Below are 21,753 nucleotides of genomic sequence, written 5' to 3'. Positions count from 1 at the left end.
TGGGTTTTTTTTTTTTTTTTTAGTTTTGTTTTTGGGTTTTTTTTCAAGAATATGGGTTTAGGATTCTTCCAACCTGTGTCGTTTCAGTGGCAGCTCGGAAAGCCTTAGAGGTGTGCTGTCTCTGGGTAATGCCCCCCTGGACAGTCCTGTTATATAGGTAGAGAGCGAGAGATAAACACAACGAACTGTGCTGTTCGGAGTATTATGTCCTGCCTCGGAGTATTACGTTTGATAAACACCTGCCAGAAGCACTTTCTGTTTGGTGGAAGCAAAGACCTAATGCTGTTCTCAATAGGCTCTTTGGGAATACATACAGGAAAAGTTTTTCAGGATATTAAGTTACCCATAAACCTGGTAGTAGAAATGGGCTAGTATCTGATTTTTAATAGATACTGTGATTATTCTTGCAGAAAGGTTAAACTGTGCAACCAATTCTTTAGGAAATGGAAGATGCGAGTGATAGTTGCTTTGAAGTTCCACCAGAAGGCTCAGGTGCAGAGCAACCACCTGCATCCTCACAGGGAAATGCAGTCGGAGAGGCCGAGAATGGGGATGCAGCAGAGAAGCCTCTGCTTCCAGAATCTTCAGGCCCTGTACAGTCAGAGGAGGGCTGCAATCAGATGCCTCCTCAGGAGCAGTCAATTTTGGAGGAACAGGAGCAGTCAAGTTTAGCACAGTGGGAACAACATGAAGAAGTGCGGAGGGAAGAACAAACTTCTCAAAACTCAGCACTACCAGAGAATACAGCAAGTGGGACAGTAACAGGTAAAGAAGTTATTAAAATGTTGGACATTAGGGCTTTAAAGAGAAATTTTTTCTTCAATTTGATTATGGCTTCTTGCACCCCCTACCCTCATTCTGTTCATATTTGCTGGGTTTTGGCCCTGAAGTGACTTTTTAAATTCTCATATAAAACATACTCCAAAGGTAAGGAATGTATTCTTTATATCAAGCTACAGTCGCAATTTATAGATGGCATTTTATAGAATGATCCTTATTTCCAGAAACGTGTATGTGTTTACACGTTTTGTACATGCATTTAAACAGTTTAAACTAGATCATAACAATCGCTATTTTACCTCTCAGATTCCTCTATAACTTACCTGCCACTCTTCTGTTATCCATGCCTTTCTTCTGCAGTCCCCTAAATGCTCTGTCATTTCCTGCACCTGTTACCCTGTGTTCTGGATGTCTTTTGTCACTTCCTCTTCCCAATTCAGCACCCCATTTTCTTAGTTCTTCAGAGCAGAAGGCAGCACATTCTGTTCAGCAGGTGAGCACGGTGAATAATCTTGCTTAGTATGGGCCTGTTGACTGTCTTCTTCTTGTCTGGGCTCCATTCAGATGCTGTCGTTCTGAATAGTTGGCTTGGAGTGACTTTATGTGGTGATAGCATTACATTATTTATCTCTTTTAAAATTGTATGATGATACTGCTTCCGCTTTCAAGTAGACTGTCTTTCCAGCTCAAAAAACTATGATTATTCTGTGTTGTGATGTTTCAATAAAATCATCCTGGGGTAAACTAGGAGTGATTTTACGTGTTTGTTTTGAGAAGCTGATCAGGAATTAATTTTGGTTTTATTTTTAGAAACCATGACTGAGGATAATAAAACAATTAGAAGGACTGGGCCTAACTTTGAGAAAACTATGCAGTCTGAGAATCAGGAACATTTTCCTGGGAAAGTCGTTCAACAGGATTACCACATGCCTGATGTCATAACTGTCAGAGTACAAACAGGTAAATGCTGGTTTTGCACATGTATCAATGTATAAATTCTGCTCTAATCTCAATGTGTTACTAAAAGAAACAGTATTTCTATTTTGGAACTTCCGTTTTAACAGATTCTGATTCATTCCAAGAAGTAGTTGTAAAAATTGAAAGACCTACCTATAATAAACCTTTTCTGGGTGGATTTAGGAGCATGAGAACAGGAGTGGAATTTCATAACGCAGGATCACAAACAAGATGCAAAAAACGACCTAACAAAGGAACTCAGTCATTTTGTAGGGAAACACAGGTAATGGTTTTGTATTTTCTTTTTAGAATGTTGGTTTTGACACTATTTCTGATAGGAAAGAGGAAGCAGATCAGAAATAAGCATGCAAATGGAAGTATTTAGTGGATAAATATTAGTGTTGTGTTTCCTATTAAAAAAGCTAATTTTGCCACTTTTTGTAATGAGGCAAAAAATCTCTGTGTATTTTCTTATAATCTGACATGCATTTTTTCCCCAGACGGTTTGGGAAAAAAATAAGCCACTACAAACAAGAAATACAACATCAACACAGATGACTAAAATTGGCCTTTATGTGTCAAACATGACTGACAAACTAATAAGTCCTGGAAAGTATTTTACAGCGGAAGAATATCATAAACGTAGACTTGAAGCAGTAAGTCCTTATCTGTTTGAAACTATCTGTAAAGCAATGTATTACAAAGGTTATCTGAATATTTAAAGCGTATTTAGAGTGTTCAAAGACTGTGAAGTCAACTGTAAAATGTCTCATCTTCGTGTTTTGAAATATTTTAGATATGGGGAAAGCCTGTGTTTGCTCAGTGGTTTTAGTGACATTTGACACCTTGTGACTTCTTAAATATTAAGAATTCTGAATTTATTGTTTTCTGTATTACACTGACAGTTAAGTTTCCATGTGGAATATTAGGGATTAAACAGGCATATCCCTACAATATTCTCACGATCTCTTTGGAAGAACCTAAGGTACTTGCTTAATGTATGGCCTGAAATGGATGGAGTATTGGGTTAGGATTTATGAGATCTGCATCCAGATTTTGGGTTTTGTGTTCTCTGTTTGTTTGTTTAACAGTCTTGGTAGGTTACCTTGGGCAAACTGATCCATTTTGGATTCTGTTCAAGGTCCCTTCTTTGATATTAAGGTAGAACTGGGCTGTTCAAATACATGCAGTAGGTCTATGGGGTTTTCTAGTGTGCTGAGGTGCCTCGTGCAGGTGATTCTGATTACAGATTCTGTATATTCATTGTGCAGAGGATGCCATTTAGGCATTCTGAATTGCTTTTTGGAAACCATGTGTTCAGTGACTGCACATGTAACTCAGGTGCACTCTAAATTGTGCTAGGTGTGACACTGCTTTGTAAATGCTCTAGTTAGTTATTTGATTGCTTAAAATAGGCAGTCTGAATCTAACTGAATGGACTAACAGTTGATTCCCCAAGTGTCTAAGTAGGATAGTTGTATTGATAATTGTACTGAACAAGATCTTTGAAATATTCTGGGTAGAAGTTTTCTGTAAGAACTTCTTGAATCAGTCAGCATCAGCTGATGGCAAATAAGCATCTTGTAGAACTCAAATAGGTAACCATTTCCTCAGGACTGCCAATATGTCTTACTATGATCTTAAGTGACACTTACTGAAATCTGGAATGTATCTCTCAAGTAATTTATAATGCACAGTAGAGAGACATCAACTTGGTGTTGGTTCAAGTTGATGGATTTGCACAGTGCAATGTAGGTCCATATTGAAATCTGAAGACATATTCAAGAGAAGTGTTAGGTTAAGATATCACTAGAGACAGTGTAACTGCATTAGTATAATTTTGTGCCTGTTAGCTTTCATGCTATAGCTCATGGTATTGATCTGACTAAACTGACTGTAGTGCAAGTGCTAACCAGCTGGCAGAGGGTGAGGCTTGTGCATTATCCTCCCTTGACATAGTGTAGACATTTCCCTAGTCTTCAATACCCACAGCTTGGGAAGGTAGATGATTTAATTTTCTTTCTTAAGTTTTGTCATAACAGCATTAGTAATTTCACTTTCATTATTTGTTTAAAAATAAAATGCAGTTGATTTTATTTGTGTGTGTGTTGATTTTTGTATCTAGGAATCTAAAAGAAACTTCGCAAATATGTGTCTACATTCCCACTATGTAAATTGATAATAAGATGAGGAAGAGAAAAAAATAAAAGCAATACCTGACAAAGGACATTTTTTAAGGGGAGATTTGAAAAAGAAAAATGGATATTTAAATGTAGTTTATATTTTGACTTGATTTTATGAACCTAGTTTATCCACTGTATTCACTGGTTAGACTCTGGCAGTTGCCTAAATGAGTAAGCATGCTGGTGCTTAAACTAGTAGTACATGACTGATTTAGTAACATTTATATTAGTTTCAGTACAAGACAAATCTTAGAAAATATAGTTAGGCATCTACAAAAAAAAGAACAGTTGAGAACAAAATACTATGCTGTTTTGTTTTAAATTCACGATTCTTTGGTATTGTATCACATGTAGGTAATAGTATTACAGAAATATTTCCGTCGTTGGCATGCTATAAATGTAGTACAAAATCTGAGGGAACAGAAGAGGTTAAGGCTGCTGTGGGAGGCAGATGAAGAATTACGGAAAAAAAATGAGAAAGAAGAAAAATTGAGAAGGGAGTACGAGCGAAAACTGAACCCTAAAACAAAGGAAGACTTTGAGCTACTGTACCATGACTTGGAATGTAAGTTGTCTTAAAGAGATACCATTAAATCAGCAAAATAGTACAGTTTATTTACAGCAAAATTATGTTTTTACATGTTCTATAGACATTTCCTTGATGTTTTTTCCACTTACAGTGAAATTTCTTTAATTTTAAAATAATTATTTTATTTTCATATTTTACTAGAAACATAAAAAGGGCCTTGATGCTGTGTAAGCACTGTTCAGCAATAACTAAACATCCTTGTGTTATTAACAACCAGAGCATAGCACCTTACAAGCTACTATGAAGAAAATTAACTCTATTCCAGCCAAAGCCAGTACAACTTTTTAGGAAATAATCAGCTTGTAGAATAGTGCTATTTGGCAGTTTTATTAATTTTTTTTTAATTTATGTCTAATGCTAAGGTCAGCTGGAGGAACAGAAGTTGTTTTTTTAGATCAGACTTCATTGGTCTTTTACTCTATGTTTAAGATGCTAAAAACAATTCCACGAAGAAATTAGTATTAAGATCCATAATTCATCATTTGATATAGACAGTTTTTATAATGGATTAAATTTTTGCACAGAATTTTACAACATATGTCAGAAGTTATTCCTTTTGTCCTAGTCATCTTCTACTGATGCTTTTTCTCCTCTCTAATTCATTCCACATTTCACAAAACTGTCAAAATTTTAAAAATCTCTTAGGAGTCCTACAGGACATCCTAAAAGTCATATTTTTCCTGTTTCTGCAGTAGATGTCTAATACAGGCAAGTACCTCTAAACTTTTCCAGAAAAAAATAATGTGAATGCTGCAGATAATTGATATAAAGCCTTACAGGAAACTAGTGTTGCAAATGGAACAAAAAACTGAGAGTATCTCCTTTTGGAAAAATAAAAACAATCTAAAGCAGTAGACTTGTACCAATCTATAATGAAATGGCAAAATTTTTGTTTTTTACAATGTCTCTTATAAAGCAAGAGTCTTGCACTGTGACTTGTAACAACTCTTATATTATCTAGGCTACAGTGCTTGCTTATGGTCTAGCTCTTTGACAGTTTGGTTACTGTTGTCCCTGTAGCAGAACTGATTACCTACTTCGTTGCAAAGCCACCTGCCCTACCTTAAACCATCTCAGCTATTTCTTCAGTGTTACACTGAGCATAAATTTGATGGCATGTGTTATTCACAGAGCTTAAGATCACGATCCAAGAATTCCCAAGTTATACACTAATCTTTTAATGCTGTCATACTTTGTGTGGCATTGAACAAATTGCTTTGTCTGAATGAATAAATGACTTACAAATATCACTGTGACAAATGTAAAAGTTACTGCTTGTCTTGAACTTTAAAATTGTAGGAATGAGATTTGTGTCTTGTTTGGGGTTGTTCCCCCCCCTCCTTTTTCTTTGTAGATAGTTAGCTTTTCACTTCACAAGAATCATGCCCTTTTAAAGGTGTGACTGACTAGATAGTCAGAAGACAAGTTACTCAAATAATAGTCTTTTGCATGCCACTTATACCAAGACTTAATATTTGGCATCTAATTTCCTGTAATATTTTCTTTGAAAAGCTGCTTTGTAGCTAATGTGCTATCAGATGTATGATCCATTTTTTTTTTAAGTGTGAAGTGTTTTATTTGTAATAAAAACAGCAAAGCTGATTTAAAGTTATGGAAGAGTGCTAATACTCACAAAATTTTTAGATTTGAAACTTATGGTTATATAAGTGTCTCTTGCTTAATGTAATGCCTTTGGATTCTCAAATAATAAAACTTTCACCAATGCATACTCAGGAATTTCATATCTAGGCAACCTGAAAAAAACATGTCCCACTTCAAAACAGAACAGAGCAAACTCCAGTATTTGAAATGTCTTTTTAACATTTTGTTAAAAGTAATGGTCTGGTATCAATCTTATTGTTTTGTTTTTGTTTACTGGCGTTGACTAGTTGCTTCTCTACATGGAGATTTGCAGTCATGCTCTTCATTTTAATAGAGCTTAATGGTTCTAGGAAGTTGGGATTTTTTTCCTACCTGCATTTGAAACTGCTTTTACGTTCTTATAGTGCCAACGGTCTACACAAGCTAGATCATTGTGACGGTAATAGAATGAGACTGTTGTCCTCCAGGGATCTGTGAAGGTTATTGCTGCTGATCACAACAGGTGTACTATTACAGGGTCAACCAGTACAAACAATTCCTGGTGGTACAAAAACTTGCCTGATGACTGTATGGTGCAAATGAGATGTATCTATATATTCAGTTTGTCTGCATATGGGCATTCATTATTTTAAAAGTATGAACTACTTTGTTTTATAAAAACTGGAATAATAAGTAAAATGTAATGAGTAAAATCTCTACCTGTAGAACACGTAATCTAAGAGGAATATTTTAACTTGGTTGCATGTATGTGTGGAATCACAAGCTGAGTATCGATGATAACTGAGAGCTCCTTCATTTCTGAAAGTATAAAATTGCTTACTGTGTTATTACCTCTACCTTAGAGGTTTCTGCCCCCTTCAGGCATAAAAAGCTTCATGTAAATTAATTCTATATAATGCTTTTGCTTGCTCAAATGGCTTTATTTAAAAATATATTTTTGCATTCTCAGAACTTATCAGACAGCTGTCATATTAATACCACAACTTGGAGAGCCTAAGGGAAATGATTTGAAATATTTAAAATTGTAAAATGTAAGGTATTGTAGACAAGAAAGGCACAGGCAGAAAATAAGCCTTCCTCCTTTCCCTCATCCTACCTCTAATCTTACCCGATCCAGGATGTTGTAGGCTTCTTCAGTGCACCACATATTGGTTTGTTTCATTTTACGCCACGTTTTGCTTTTGCATAACTGTTCTGGGATGATAGCGACACTTTGAGATATTATTCAGAAACGTTGATGGTTTCGATTTTAGAAAATTCCTCACAAAACTCCAGAGATATTTGAACAGGATCAGGCTCTTCAGAGAAGCCAAGAATTGTTACAACATAAGCGAAGGTAGACTCTATTCAGTAAACACAGTTTGGTTTTAGTAACAGATTTCTCTAAGGCTGTGTTTTCTGTGTATCAGCAGCATAAGTGTCAGAAGACCAGATTCTTATACAGCATGTACTGATCCGTGTGCTGCTGTCATGACCATCCTGTGGCTCCCGTGCCACTTCTCACCACACTTGAAGGGTTATGTTGTAGAAGAGGAAAGGGAGAGTAAAGCCATGACTGTCTAATAATGATTGCGCATCCATTGGATGGCAAAAGGTGATACCACTGCAATATTCAGTGTAAGACCTGGAGTGCTAAATGTGACTGTCAGTCAAGTTTTATCTCAGTTTTGAAGGACTTTAAGCTTCTTTAGATTTTACTCATTTATGCAGGGAGAAGCAGGAATATTCTCAGCACTGAGTACTAGTGGTGCCACAGTAAGGTACAGTCTTTAATTTGTTGAGATCTCCATAGTACCTTTACTTGTGATTTTGATGAGAAATTGTTTAAAAAGTTCATATTGCTCATACCTTTTGGAGCTGTTTGAGTCTTAAACAGTTATTTTTAGATGCAAAATCTGAAGCAATCATTACATCACAGATTTCCACAGGAGCTAAATTCCTTTTCTCACATAGAGCTTCTTTTTCTCCTACCCGTCCTTGAGTTTGGAATTGGCAGTCTGGAATTGATGTACACACACATACTCTCACAGAACATCTGTATAATTTACATTCATTTCTGGGCCATTTTACATGTATTGAAAATATGCGTAAGAATCAATTACCTAGCATAGAAACTGGCTTTTAGTGAATACTAAAAAAAAATCAGTTATGTTATTTCTTAAATGTGAAAGCCGAAGTTTCGCTGGAAAGTATCTTGTAACAAATACCTAGAATATTTGTGTCTGCAGTATGGATGCAGGAGGAGACTGAGCGGATTAACAGAAATCTTACTGGAGCTGAAAGAAAGGCAGCACTTTGTGCACTTCTGGAACAAGAGGCACAGCTCATTGCTTGCTTTGGGAGACACAAACTAAATGCCAATGAGGAGAATCAACACAAAGCAATACTGCACCTTCTGGATAAGGTCTGTCATTAGGCTGATAATTTTAGGCTGAACATAAAGAATACCAAAGTACAAGAACAGAAAATACACCTGCAAAGCACCAAAAGTAAATTTTGTAGGTTTTGATGGTTAATCATGTGAATGCTAATGTTACAAATATCCAAATTATTCATGTCAGTACAATTCAGTAAATTTCTTTTTCCAAGCTGAGAATTTTGTAGCTCTCTGACTGATTGAGGGATTAAGAGTGCGTCATTAAAACTGTTACCTATAAAAAATGTAAATAATAAATATAAAACTATAGCCCTGAATGGATGGATTTTATATTATGTAACTATTCTGCATAAAGAACATGATTCTGATGGTACTGCTAACAGCATTAAAGGCTCAAAGCCTAACAGTTCAGCATGGTTAATTTGAAGCTAAAAACCATCAGGATCTTGCATACCATTCAGTATTCTGTACTGTGTGCATTGTAGTGCAGAAGGAAACCTATTAGCTTCTCTTTCAAAAATATTCAGTTTCACTAATCAAAAGTAATGACCAAGTATTTTTCTCACTGATGTGTTCTGTTCATTGCTCTCTATAATGAAAAGTTTGCTACTTCATTTAAAATTAAATGCGAATGTTAAAGTAAGTACTTGTAAAATTAAATTTTAACCCTGCAAAATGGATTAATATATTTTTTTTTTCTTCTTCCCTTGGAAATTTTATCCCTCGGGAAGTAAATTTGCCGTTAATTTCCCAATTGAACACAGGCCTCTGGTCATGATGTCTGCCTTTAAAGAAAACATTTATTCTGTTTTCGTGTACAAAGAAGAACTTTGACTAATTCTTATATTGAACTCAGTTATTAATTCACTAGTTTCTGTTCCATTAGAACTTGAGATTTTGTTCTTATATTATCTTGGGGATGATATTTGAGGCAAGTGTTCTTCAGGCTTTACTCTATAAAACAAATATAGGAATTCCTTTAGTCACAATGGTTTAGTATGGCATTAGATACAATGACACCTTAATGTAAAATACAAAAAACCCAGTCCTTTTTAGGTAGATGTTCAGCAATCCATCTCCTCAGAAAAAAAATAGTTTATTTTCTATCTGTTTCCATAGTATTGTGATGTGATTATGAAAATAAATACTGCAGCTGAAATGGGTTTTATCTGATTTTTTTTTAAATTTTGACTATTTAGTGACCAAAAGTGAAAGTAATAATTTTATCCGAAAGAAACTTTTTTCATTCTTTTCATTACTGATGCCATGGAACCATGCTGTAAAAAGTGATGTGATAAAATCTGTTACATTTTTAATTATGAACAAATTGCTTATCTGAAAAGTTGATGGGATGTTACCAAGTTTATTGCTGTGGTGTGATTGTATTCTGTATTACTGCTTTCAAGAATGCAAAAAAACCCAGAAAACTAAATAGTTAGGAATGATATCAAAGCCTTGTTTCTACTACTTACAATATATTCTGTTTTCTTCAAAGAAGAAAAAGAAGCCTGAAACAGTCAAAGCAAATACGTTTCTCTCTTAACTGACTCTCTGTCATTATTTTTCCCTTAAGGACTGCTTTCCAATGTCCTACCATATACAGTGTACTTCTAGTATATATTCTGACAAGTTGTACAGTTTTCTCACATCTAGAATCACAATCAAAATGTTTTTCAGTACCAGAATCCTTAGTGACAGTTGATGTTTGGAGATTCAGGAGACACATCAGAGACAAGAGATGCTCCCTCTTTCCAAACAAGGGACGTATTTCTGAAGCACTACTAATTTATTTATTCATATTTAAAATTTAAAAATTATGTTTTTCATTAAAGAGACTGTATTTTTTTTTTATTTTGAGAATCTAATGAGCTTCTGAACTACTACAACTTTTCATGGTTTTTTATCATGTTGGCTATAGGATGGCAGTGTTGTTCTAAACTGCTAGATAGCAGCCTCACTCAGAAGTAGAAAAAATAATTTCTGCTTTGAAAAAAAAATACTGTTTTGGAAATCTCAAAATTAAATGGCTCATTTGCTCTGTCTGTGAAAGTACAATTGAAGCACTTTAAATTGCAGTATGAAGTTTATTGTTGGAGTGCTAGATTGTGGACTATTCAGTTATTTCTTTGATTTTTTGCTGATAATGTTAATCTGGACACATTCCAGTTTAAAACTGAAATAACACCTTTCACATCTGAAGACTGCAAGCTGCAATAGCCAAGGTGATATGAAACTTGCTTCTCCATGGAAACCTTTGTTCCCTTCTTTGCTCCTTTAAGCATGTATCTCTGCAGGCGTGTGTGCTTTTACAAAGGTTGCTACTGGTTGTGTGTGCACTACATTCTAGGGGCTTCGCTTTTATGCTGGGCTCGCTCTGCGTCAGGATTTGTACTTTGAAGAGAAAGTATTTGATTAAGCTTCTGTACAGCAATCATATTTCCTTAAAGGGATTTGTGTAATTATTAACTATCGCTCAGTTCATACCCTTCATGCTTTGTGCTGTTTCTGCACACATTCTGTGGATTCTTTTTATTTTACTTACCTTTTCTCTCTGTGTCTCTGGTGGTGTGTTTCTCTCCTCAGGCACTTTTTCTTCTTTCATGCATTGGCAGCAGAGTACAGTTATAGTAGCCTTGCTTTCTAAAGTAATACGGATAACAGAATTATTGCAAATTTCACAGCACTGCCAGCAGACTAAAAGACAAGAAAAAGCTGGCAGATCTCAAAGTTTTAGTTTTTCTTGCATCACTCTTAGTACAGAAAAATAGTCCTGAAATCAGAGACCTTGTGATTCTTTCTGAAACATAGGAAATCTTCATATTAATGAGACCTCTGGGTTTTTTTTTCAGTAAAAACCTGCATATTTTTTATAGATTTTATTTTATATAATACCAGCTATAATGAGATAGTAAGAAAAATTACAGAAGTTACAGATATATCTTCAAAGAATTAATTATCATAATATAATTGGTCTGTGTTAAAGATCATTTGCAGAGTAGGAGACCAAGACTGCTTACATATATTTGGGCTTGCAAATTTATCAGAAGAATCTAGTTTTAGGAACTATTTTCTAGGGTAAACTCTACCCTAGATTGTCCCTAACATAAGGAAATGACCTTTTTCTCTTACTATAAGTGATTTCATTGAAGAGGTTTAAATGTAGGTACTGAATTAACTGCTATGTGGAAAGCAGTGTTTTTTTCCCAGTCTAGCATACAAAGGAGTGACAGCATGATAGACCTAAGTTGGTTGGAGTTTTCTTGTTTACTTGGCTATGTGTGGGATGGGTTTTTTCTTTTAAAGAATTTCTAGCACTGCACAAAGATAGTGAAACAAAGTAATGAAGTTACAGTAGAATGCTCCCTACTTATGACAGTGAGAAAATCACATCTCTCTAGTTTTGCAGAAATTCAAAGATTTCATTAAGGAATTAAGAGTTGCTTTGTTTTTTCTTTTTAATGTCTGGTTTTGCTATTGCATTTCTTAGTCAGTTTTGGCTCTAAATTGTGACCTCTGATTAGCAATACCCCCTTTAACTAGAGTTCTACCCCCACTGATAAAATAATTATTTGTCAGTTATTCAGTGTTAAATCCTTTTTTCAATTATTTTGTCTTTCATTTGCTTACCTAACTTTATAATTTATTTATTTAAAAATGAGGAAAAGTCTATTTTGATTGTGGTGATGACTAATCATATCTGTTCTAACTATCTAATATTTATGGTGTTTTTATGATTTAGCACCATAGCAAGCCTATGTGATCAAAATAATGATTACATCAATGCTGGGGTCATATCCAGAAAACTACTAGTCATGTGAGCGCTTCATGAAGTGTTGCTGTTGTTAACTCACGCTGAGACTTCAAGGTGAAGTTCATGAGTGTTTGTGAACATTCAAGTTCCAAATATAGTGAAAGACAATAATTAATACAAAGAATGAGGTTTGAAATACCTGTCCCAATTAAGGAAAAGAAATGGAATTAGGTAATGGTGGGGCGAGGGTTTTGAGAACTCTTTTTCTGTTGGAATTGGATACCTGTCTCCATACAGTATGGATACAGTGTGATTTGCAACCAAACCCAGTCTTCTGGAAAGAGGAGAATGGTTGGGCTTTTCAAACAAATTGGGGCAGCTGACATCATGTAACTTCTCACTGTCTCTAAAAGTTAAAGATGTGCGAAGAGGTAATTGAAGCATAAGGTATATGGCATGTGGTTACATTCAGAAACAAGAAGCTAGGTGAAGTGTCTGATAAGCTGTGAACTCATACCTTGTCTTAGTTTTAACAAAGTCTATGTCTTCTATCTGTCTCTGCAACTAGCATAAATAGAACAGTTCCCTGGAGATATTTTGTACTGCGGTAGACTCTAAGGTCTTAAATTTGCAATCTTTACACAGTCAACCAACCCATTGATTTTTACTGATAGTTTGGAGGGATTCATAACTGCCAGGTGAAGTATAAGAGCAAACATATACTCTAACACTACTGTCAATAAATTCATTTTAAAGAGGTAGAGCATATCCCTGTAGAAGAATATTATTTACTTCTAATATACTGTAAGTCGAAATTTTCATGGCCTGCAGCTTCAAATAAAGTGTGCAATTGAATGCTTGCTCTGGTGGCAGAGGTACTGTATCAATATTGACACTAGAATTAGCCTTTTGCACTAATCAAGCATTAAGGTTAAGTCCTATTTGCTCTGATGAAACTTGATGTAATATAATGCACTTGTTCACCTGGTGGTCAGATTGTAATAGCTCAGTATTCTACTAATTGTTTCTGAAGTGTGCACAACCTAAGAGATGGAAAGCATATGATGGAAAAATCACTGAAATGGATACACAGGACACGCTCTGTGCCAGAGAACTACTTGAAATCTACCGCAGCATTAGCACAAAGGACATCCCAAAAGATGAGAGAACAGATGTGCTGTTAACACTCAGATGTACAGTGAAGGTATGTTTTATTTTTCTGTTTATGTTTAGCTTGAAGCTGTGCTTCCCAAGGATACTGTCACTTAATTATGTTGCTGCACAAGGGTGCCATGATGATTAGCTGGCAGCAAGAGACCCCAGTGTACTGTCTGGCATGAGAGCATAATTTACATTCCAGATATACTCAGAATTTATATTTCACTTTGTTATGTGCACATTTTTCTTCAAGTTTGTTAGAATTTTAACCCTGTGGTTTTAGACTTTTTGGTATATTAATACATAATACAATTTTAGTACAAAGTTTAGTTTAATTGTTTATAGCAACCTTATGAGAATTGTGGCAGAAATGTATGTGGCTATTGCCATTTATTTTTTCTAAGTTTTTTGAAATGTCTGTTTAGAACCTTATCTCTGTTGGTTTGGATTATCAGTTTTAGGGGTGGCAAATACTGATTTTTGTCTTTTTCTCTTTACCCCTCGTCCCCCACCCTCACTGGTGCTGCCAGTGTTCCAAATGAATTAGAAGTTGATTGCATTTCTTGTAATCTTTCATATTTGTTTTATTCATTTATTCACATACAAAGAGAATGAGTTTTAAGGTCCTTTTAGGATGATACCATTGACAGCAGACTAGAATAGAATGCTGCTTCCTGGTCTTATTAAAACAAGCAAACATCTTACTGTTTGCTTTAGTAGTGCCAGTATTTAATCTGAAGTCAATATGGCATTGGGAGCACTGCTGTTTTATGAACCCTTGCCCATCTTAATACAAGTCAATATTGCTGTAGTGAACAGGTGAATTTCTGTAAATTAGCACTTTCTTCTACCTGAGAAAAACTGAACTCATTTACCTCTTATCTCTCTCTGAAGAATCTCCTGACAAGCATTTGAAATATTAAAATAACTAATTTCCAGGCATCCTCTCAAAGTCCCCCATGCCTTTCGTGTGGTGGATTTTTTTTTCCTGTGGCTTTTTTTTTTTTTTTAAACCATCTTCATTACACCTCCAAGGACATAAAAAAAGCTTCTTAGGGAGATACTTCTTTGGGCTTTTGGAGACTGAAAATTTTGCATGTATTGTATATCTCTGCTAAGCATTTTTTAGTGCTTCCATGCTTACAGTTCCTTACAGCTTTGGTATATATATACAGGCCTCTTAAAACAGCATCTGTAAGCATTCTTGCTTTTGTAGTTCTTCATATTAGTTTGATTGGAGATTGTTTCCTTGAGACATGAATGGGTTCTTCTGTGAACATGTTCTTGCATGAACATACACAGGTATGAATAGTAATGGGCATAGAATCCACAGTTTGCTTTCATATATGCATTGAATTATTTTGTTTGTTTGTTTGCTTCTTTATTATTGTGAAATTTGTTTTCCTTTTTGTGTTTTTTTTTTTTTCAGGAACATGAATGTAAATTAACGCAGGAAATAGTGGAACTAATTGACAGGGAAATTGATCTTATATCAAGAGAGGTGAAAGAATGCAACTTAGAAGGACTGAGGAAAAGAATTTGTACATTATTTCTTCAGTATATTAAAATTCCAAAGGTTAACCCTAAAGTTGCTGGGTTACTTAAGGTATTATCCCTATTTTGCAGTCTGACATAGTGGCCATTGAAATAAGGAGAAGGGGAATGGAAAACATCAAAAGCTTTTTTTATTTCACATTTTGCTGTGGAATTGGTGGAGGAATTCCTCAAGAGCTAAAATATAGCAAGTACATAGGCTTCACACAAATAAGCTTAAATAGTCATACAGGAAGCATGGGGCATGGACACGATTATAAGAACGTGACAAGTGGCTGCTACTACTGGGAAGGCTCAGGAACTCTTGTGTCTGAAATAACAAACCTGAAAGTTATGAATGGTAGATGTTATGGGATGGTATGGGTAAAATGTAATATCAAAGGGGTACCAATAGATAGAACAATTCATGTTTCTTCCACTGGTCAAGGGGCATCAGACCATGCTTCCAGGAGGGAGGAACATAGCCATCATCAAAGTGACATAGCCATCATCAAAGTGACATCTAATGACTTGCACCTAAGCAAGAACTCTTACGGGCTTCTGTTGTACAATCAGTTGCTGCTGTGTGAGAAGATGTAACTAGATTTGTGTGATTGTTTTTCTTTTCTGACTGCAGATTACAATGAAAAATATGATTCACTATCATATGTTGCTGCTTTATGTAGCAACACCTGTGCTGCACCTATCAGAAGAGGATTCTTTGTGCAGGGATTGATGGTATCTTAGGAGCATAGAATCTGTCAATAAACAGAATTTAGAACCAACTGACAGTTATTTTTATGCTAGGTTTATTAGCAGGGCTATCTACGTGTGTGATAGCAGAGACTGAAGATTATCAGACTACTTAGACTGTCCAGTTACAGGCTTGGTCCCTCTTCACAGACTACATTATATTCTTTCCAGAACCCATGAAGGAATATGACAATGAGGAGGTCACTAACAAGTTTAGTTTATTATCTTCCCCTGTGTTGTTTTAGGACATGTGGCTCTGATGATTTTGTATTCTTATGCCAAAATATTAATATGCCCATAATCTCAGGGTTTTATCTTTGACATAAAAGGCAGATTGTACATGAAAAATTAAATGCAGAAAATGTAGTTTCTGTTTTTCTGTGTTGTCATCTTTCCAGAATGGCTGGCAATCTGCATACATAAAAGCGCCAGCAAGAACACTGGAGCGTGATGTTTAGGATCTTCATATAGCTTAAAAACGAATTGACTGATTTATATAACCGATTTTAACATGTACAATAAGAAAACACAGTGGCTTTTGGTATCCTATCTAAGGAAAAATCACACCACCTTGTTGGGTATTTTCAAAACTAAACATTACTAGCTGCTACATATTAGAATACTTGCATGAAGATATGCAAAATGTATTCTGACAGACTGTGACACACAAGTAATACAAAGATACTTTGTGGTAAATTAACTTTTTTTTTTTTTTAATTTTTAGGTTCCACAAGATCCTTTAAAGCTTTATAAAAATGTGTACTTCTGTCATAGCTGTGAAAATTACTTACCATCTACTGAGTTTCTTATTCCTGCTAATTCCCACACCATTGGCAGATGTCGCTTGTGTTACAAGCTTGATAATGAGGCTCGGCGAAGAGAATCATATTTGAAGTACAGACTTATTCTAGAAAATCTCAGGAAGTCTGAAGCTGATTATCAGGATGATAGTCAAATTGTTTTCTTAGTTCAGGTACTGTTGGAAAGAGCATTGCTAATAATGGAAAACAGTGGCTTTGACTATTTGTCCTTTATTTGGTGTATGTTGTTGGCAGTTTGAGAAATAGGCTAAAAGCTACAACTTCTTCCTGTTGTATGGGATGTTCCATACCATAAAGAAGCAGCCCTTAAGCTCTCGAAGCATAGTTGAAAGCTGAATTGCACCTCCTGAGCCCCATTTTGTGGACTGTTTTAGTAACACAACTGAATTGTTGGAAAAAAAAGTAAAGGAACTTAGGTTTTGACATTCCTGTTCTTTGTCAGTAGAATATCTCTGTAGTTGGAAGTTTTGCTGTGTGCTTTCATTAGGGGATGGCTTCAGTAAATATTTTAATTTTCTGCATTTTTTACCATCTTCTGTAATATCTTTCAATATGTAATAATCATTACTGGAACAGGTCCATTTAAAAAAAAATTCTTGCATCTATCTTCAGCAAAATCTCTATTTTAGTTGTTATTGTCAAATGAATTTGACATCCAATATCCACTGAGAAAGTTTTGAATATTAGATATTTGCAAAGTATTAAAAATATTGAACAGCCAAGATTTATTTGAACTTTCTGAGATTTAGCAGTAAAAATCTCTACAGTATCAACATCCATAGAATAATCTTTGAACTATATTTTCAGTATGTTCGAAAGAACAACCAAGCAATCAAAAGCCAGTCATCAATATCCCACTGCTACCAAAAAAAGCCATGCTGTGGTTTAGCACTTTGCCAGTGTGCTGCCAAAAGGAAGCTTGGAATTTCTTAATTATTATGCCTGAGTTAAGAAATAGTCTCAAAAAAACCTGGATTTCGTAAATGTTGTTCGTCCATACTGGTTTTCACCAAAGCTGAAGAGTTTTTTGTCTCTGTCTAATTTAGTTCATCTTAATATGTAAACATCCTTCAAACTCTCTCACGTCACTTGTGATGGCTGGTGGGTATTGATGCACTGAAACATGACTGCTTCTTAACTGCTGAGACCATAAGCCCTCACTTGTAGTTCCATTTGTGACTGTACCATTGCAACACCTCTAGATATTGTGTAATTTTCTTCCAAATTAACTTATTTTCTCTAGAATTGTAAGTATCTAAACAACAGAGGTTTGTAACTGAAATCACTGATTTCCTAGTTTTTTTCCTAACATTTTCTTAAATTATTAGATTTTCTTCTGAGCTACTTGCCTTTTTTCCCCTTCCCCTCCCAACAACCCCATCCCCTTCTGCACTTATATCCAGAACAGCTCTGGGGCACCTAGAAATGAATTGGGCACAGCTAAAACTCTTTTGAAGCAGCTGAAACTGCTTCATTCATTTTGCAGTGCAGCATCATTTAGAGATGATACAAGAAAAATGCAGTTGTTAGTTGCTACACCATTCTAAAAGTAGATGTGTATGTCTAGATGAAACATGCTTCTTCCTTCTTAACCCTCTTTTTCATTTCAGCTTACAGATCTGCAGTACCTGATTGAGAATATATGGAACTGTCAGTCAGCTCTCAGTGCCTGGGGTGAACTGTATGATTTGGTTATGGTCAGATGGGATAAGAAGCATGAGTGGTCTCCATGGAACACTATTCTCCTCACTAAAGAAGAGGCAGATGCACATCTTAAGCTGTGTAATCTTCAGGAGGTAAAACTTGATGGGCTTAATTTTTTATGTTATTTATGTTATGTTTTAATAGAATCTTGTGACTAATTAGTTGGACCAAATTTAGTAATTACAGTTGTCCATGTTTAGATTGGCTCATTGTGACTATTTAAGTGATTACATCTGTACTATTAAACAAAATGGACATCAATCCAGAAGGCATCTGGCATGTACCACTCACTCCATGCACATGAACTCTGTCTTGCCCTGATACTCCCTCCTGTATTGCAAGAAGTGGTTTCATCCATGCTGCCTACTGAGGACAGTGCCGTGCATATGCTCTTTCCTCAGATGAGATCAGACAACAGCTGGCCTGGATGAAAAGCATAAAGACTAACCATAAATACTATGACAGTTGTGTGCCTGAGCTCTTGCACATGCTCTGGCCTCTTTAGTTTCTGGCCTTATAAGTTTCTCATCAAATAGCAGAATGGCTCTTTTTCTAGAACTTAACCATTTGTCGTCATAAAATTGATCTCAGTTTACTTTCTTACATAGATGTCACTTCAGTACCCCTGACAATGCAATCTTACAGTTTGCAATTAGGCAATAAAAGCATAGTTTCTCTTTTGAGTTAAAAAAACTCAATGTGTTAGAATGTGTTAGTCATCATCAAAACTGTATTTTTACAGCAAATTCCATGTCTAAACATGGTAGTCTGTTAAGTATCTCACTCCACTGAAAATATATGTTAAGAGTATTTAGTTTTATAAGGCACAGGAGAATCCTGTGAGCTGTGTTTGTCCTGCAGTTAGCAATGGATTATTAAGGCTTTCACCTCTAGGTTATTGATTTATGTATGTAGAGATCTGTGGTCATTGTTGCCTAGTGTCCTTTTGTTCAGGGTGTTCTTCAATTTCTAACTCAATATGTGTGCATCAGAAATGCAGCTTCAGCTGTTATACATTGCCCTTCTTTTTGGAAGTCTTAAGAGGATGTGATAACTAAACTGACAGAGCAAGTTAATTACTCTCTTAATGAGTTGCTTTATGGATGAAATATATCAGGGAATTCTAAAGGTAAAGGGAATTCTACCATCCATGGTATTTTGAGTGTGTGTGTGCCCAACTTGTGTCTTCAAGCAGACACGTTTATGTGAGCTTTAGCTTTAGAAGGTAAAACCAATTTGAAGCTGAAAATTCCTTTATTGCCTCCTCTGTCTCACTTGAGACAATAAGGCTGTTCACACAGTTTGAATCTATCAGTGTTCCTCAGCATCCATAAATTTCTGTTACTAGCATTATGGCAGGCAGAGATGCTGATTAAGCACTTAGCTAGTTTGTTGCCACAAGTCTGGATATCATAATCAAAGAGATGCCATTAACTTGATTAGGTCCAGAGCTTCAGTGGAGGTGGAGGTTAGGTCAGAACATCAGCAGGTAAGGTACACAACCTTACCTAAAAATCGTAAGGTATTTTCTTTAGCTCTTGTTACAAAAGCAGAAGTGTGCCAGCTATAGTGAGGAGTCAGCTTTCTTCACTGGTAATGACCAAATCTTTGTTTCAAATAAAACCCAAAACAACAGAGTGTGAAATAAGGAAATTGAAGCAAACTTAGAGTGCTGTAAGTCAAACCATTGTTTCTCATTCACTGAAACAAAAATTTAGGCCTCTCAAGCACTTTCATTAATAGCAGTTATTGATAATGATGACTTTTGCAATAGCAAAGAGTTTTTTCAGCTAAATATTCTGGATTTATTACATCATCCAAACTACTGCTAATCACTAGAAATTTGGGAAAATGTCACCACTGCATGCAAACACTGACTAAAATGCTGCAAAATGCTTGCTGCCATGATTATTTGTGGATAATGACTTTGATTCTTATCAGAGAGTTTCCCTATACCCATCACCTTGCAAATGTTGATATTTAAGCATTGCCTTATTTAATTTTCAAATGTAAATACAAATGTTCTTACCTGAAAAAGAGAAATAAATAAATTTTATCTTGAATTGATAAAAAAAGTTGTTCTGGTTTTAAAAGGTGACTAATATTTCACAAGGATTGGTTAGTAATTGTCACTATTGGGCCATAAGATAGCAGTATAGAACTACAAAATAATTCATTATTTATCATATACAAATAAATTATCGGGTTTAGTTTATTAAAGGGTCACTATTTATACTGTCTAAAATGTGAAGCAACATACAGATTTCTAGATATTTTAATTGTGTTTGATGAGATTTGAATTTATTTTTTCTTTCAGGCTTATGAAGCTGCATTTATTTTCAGAATAAAACAGAAGCATATCCGGGCAAAAAACTACTTTGCTCAGATTCCAGCGTTGTCATCATTTTTGCATAGGAGTGACAATCAGGCTAATGCAAGTTCCTACGAAACCCATAATTCTTCGATGAAGTCTGCTGAAGTTAAAGAAGTTCACTAAATTATTAATACCATTTCTTAGGTTTTAAAGAAATACACATTTTCATCAATACTTCAAATATATTACAATGATCAAAATAAACTTTTGAGGATAAAATAATTTGATCTAGATCAGTTAATATAACTGCATTTCAAGTTTTGTAACCTCATTATTTAAGAAATGAAATGTTTATAATGAGCTTTGTAAATTCTAAATTTTTAGAGCAATGATTCTTTTTCTGTATGTGCCTGCGTTGCTTGGAACATTCTGTCTATAGTGTAATATACCTGTTGGGTGAATTCTGTTAATTCTTTGTCACCCTTTAATTAGAAAAATAATACTGTAGCACTGTATTAAATTTATTTTTCTCGTCTTAAGTATGTAAGGCAGAAAACCCCTGAATTCCAGCATGAGAACAGAATAGATATATTCTTGCAAATGTAGCTGCTTTGCCTGGCAAACATTTGTGCAAAAGAAAACTTTAATTTTTTAGCTCATCTGGATGGTCATAGTGGAACCGCCATTATGTAATTATATTATTTATGCAAGATCTTGAAATGATTGTTAATTATACTTATAATTTGAACTGTACAGTGCAGACTGTCTGGAACATGCTTATTTTTGAGGAGCTTGTGTTATTTGAAGAACTAAATTCCCTCCGTAAGTAAAAGTTTATGTGTATGTTTGATTATAGTTACAGAGAAAAACATAATATGCTGTAAATTCAAAAAGTCCTACAGAAAGTTGCAAGGTTCTGCTTGAAACCTCTATTGTAGAGATTGTTTTGACCCAGTCTTTTGCTCTGACAAATGAAAGTGTTTAGGAAAAAGCAGTAACATTTGAAAACAGAAATAAGCATATATTTGGCAGCAAACAGCTGAAAACTGTATTGACTCCCTCAAAAGAACATGAACTGTAGAACCAGTACTGGTCTGACTGTGAATTTTAACATAAGTGGAGCCCTTCCATTGATTTTACTATTAAATTCAGATTCTGAATTTTAGTTTAGTACTGAACTAGTTGTAGAATTGGAGCACATGATCATTACAGTGGACTTGTGTGTTTTCCA

General features: G+C 35.1%; 1 protein-coding gene across 1 annotated transcript; it reads left to right on the top strand.

Moving 5' to 3' along the window:
- The first annotated feature begins 223 nt into the window (after positions 1 to 223).
- IQUB (IQ motif and ubiquitin domain containing) lies at positions 224 to 21,218 on the top strand. The gene is made up of 11 exons (XM_025894635.2): positions 224 to 765; positions 1,591 to 1,740; positions 1,845 to 2,020; positions 2,238 to 2,393; positions 4,275 to 4,485; positions 8,340 to 8,515; positions 13,273 to 13,443; positions 14,827 to 15,003; positions 16,408 to 16,656; positions 18,115 to 18,300; positions 20,526 to 21,218. Exons 1-11 carry the CDS (start codon positions 444 to 446, stop codon positions 20,703 to 20,705), a joined length of 2,154 nt encoding a protein of 717 aa, XP_025750420.2. The 5' UTR covers positions 224 to 443; the 3' UTR covers positions 20,706 to 21,218.
- The last annotated feature ends 535 nt before the right edge of the window (positions 21,219 to 21,753 follow it).

The sequence above is a fragment of the Manacus vitellinus genome, unplaced genomic scaffold, assembly GCF_001715985.3.
Source record: "Manacus vitellinus isolate BGI_N305 unplaced genomic scaffold, ASM171598v3 scaffold_13_pilon, whole genome shotgun sequence".
In the NCBI taxonomy this organism is placed as follows: domain Eukaryota; kingdom Metazoa; phylum Chordata; class Aves; order Passeriformes; family Pipridae; genus Manacus; species Manacus vitellinus.
Note: the sequence above shows the minus strand (reverse complement) of the source record. Positions and strands in the feature narration are given on the sequence as shown.

What these genes read in the sequence shown, in the direction of transcription:
- IQUB (XM_025894635.2), top strand. Translation starts at nt 444, where the DNA reads ATGGAAGATGCGAGTGATAGTTGCTTTGAAGTTCCACCAGAAGGCTCA. An exon ending in CACTCAGATGTACAGTGAAG is followed by an intron (nt 13,444 to 14,826) that starts GTATGTTTTATT and finishes TTTTTTTTTCAG; the next exon opens with GAACATGAATGTAAATTAAC. An exon ending in AAATTGTTTTCTTAGTTCAG is followed by an intron (nt 16,657 to 18,114) that starts GTACTGTTGGAA and finishes TTTTCATTTCAG; the next exon opens with CTTACAGATCTGCAGTACCT.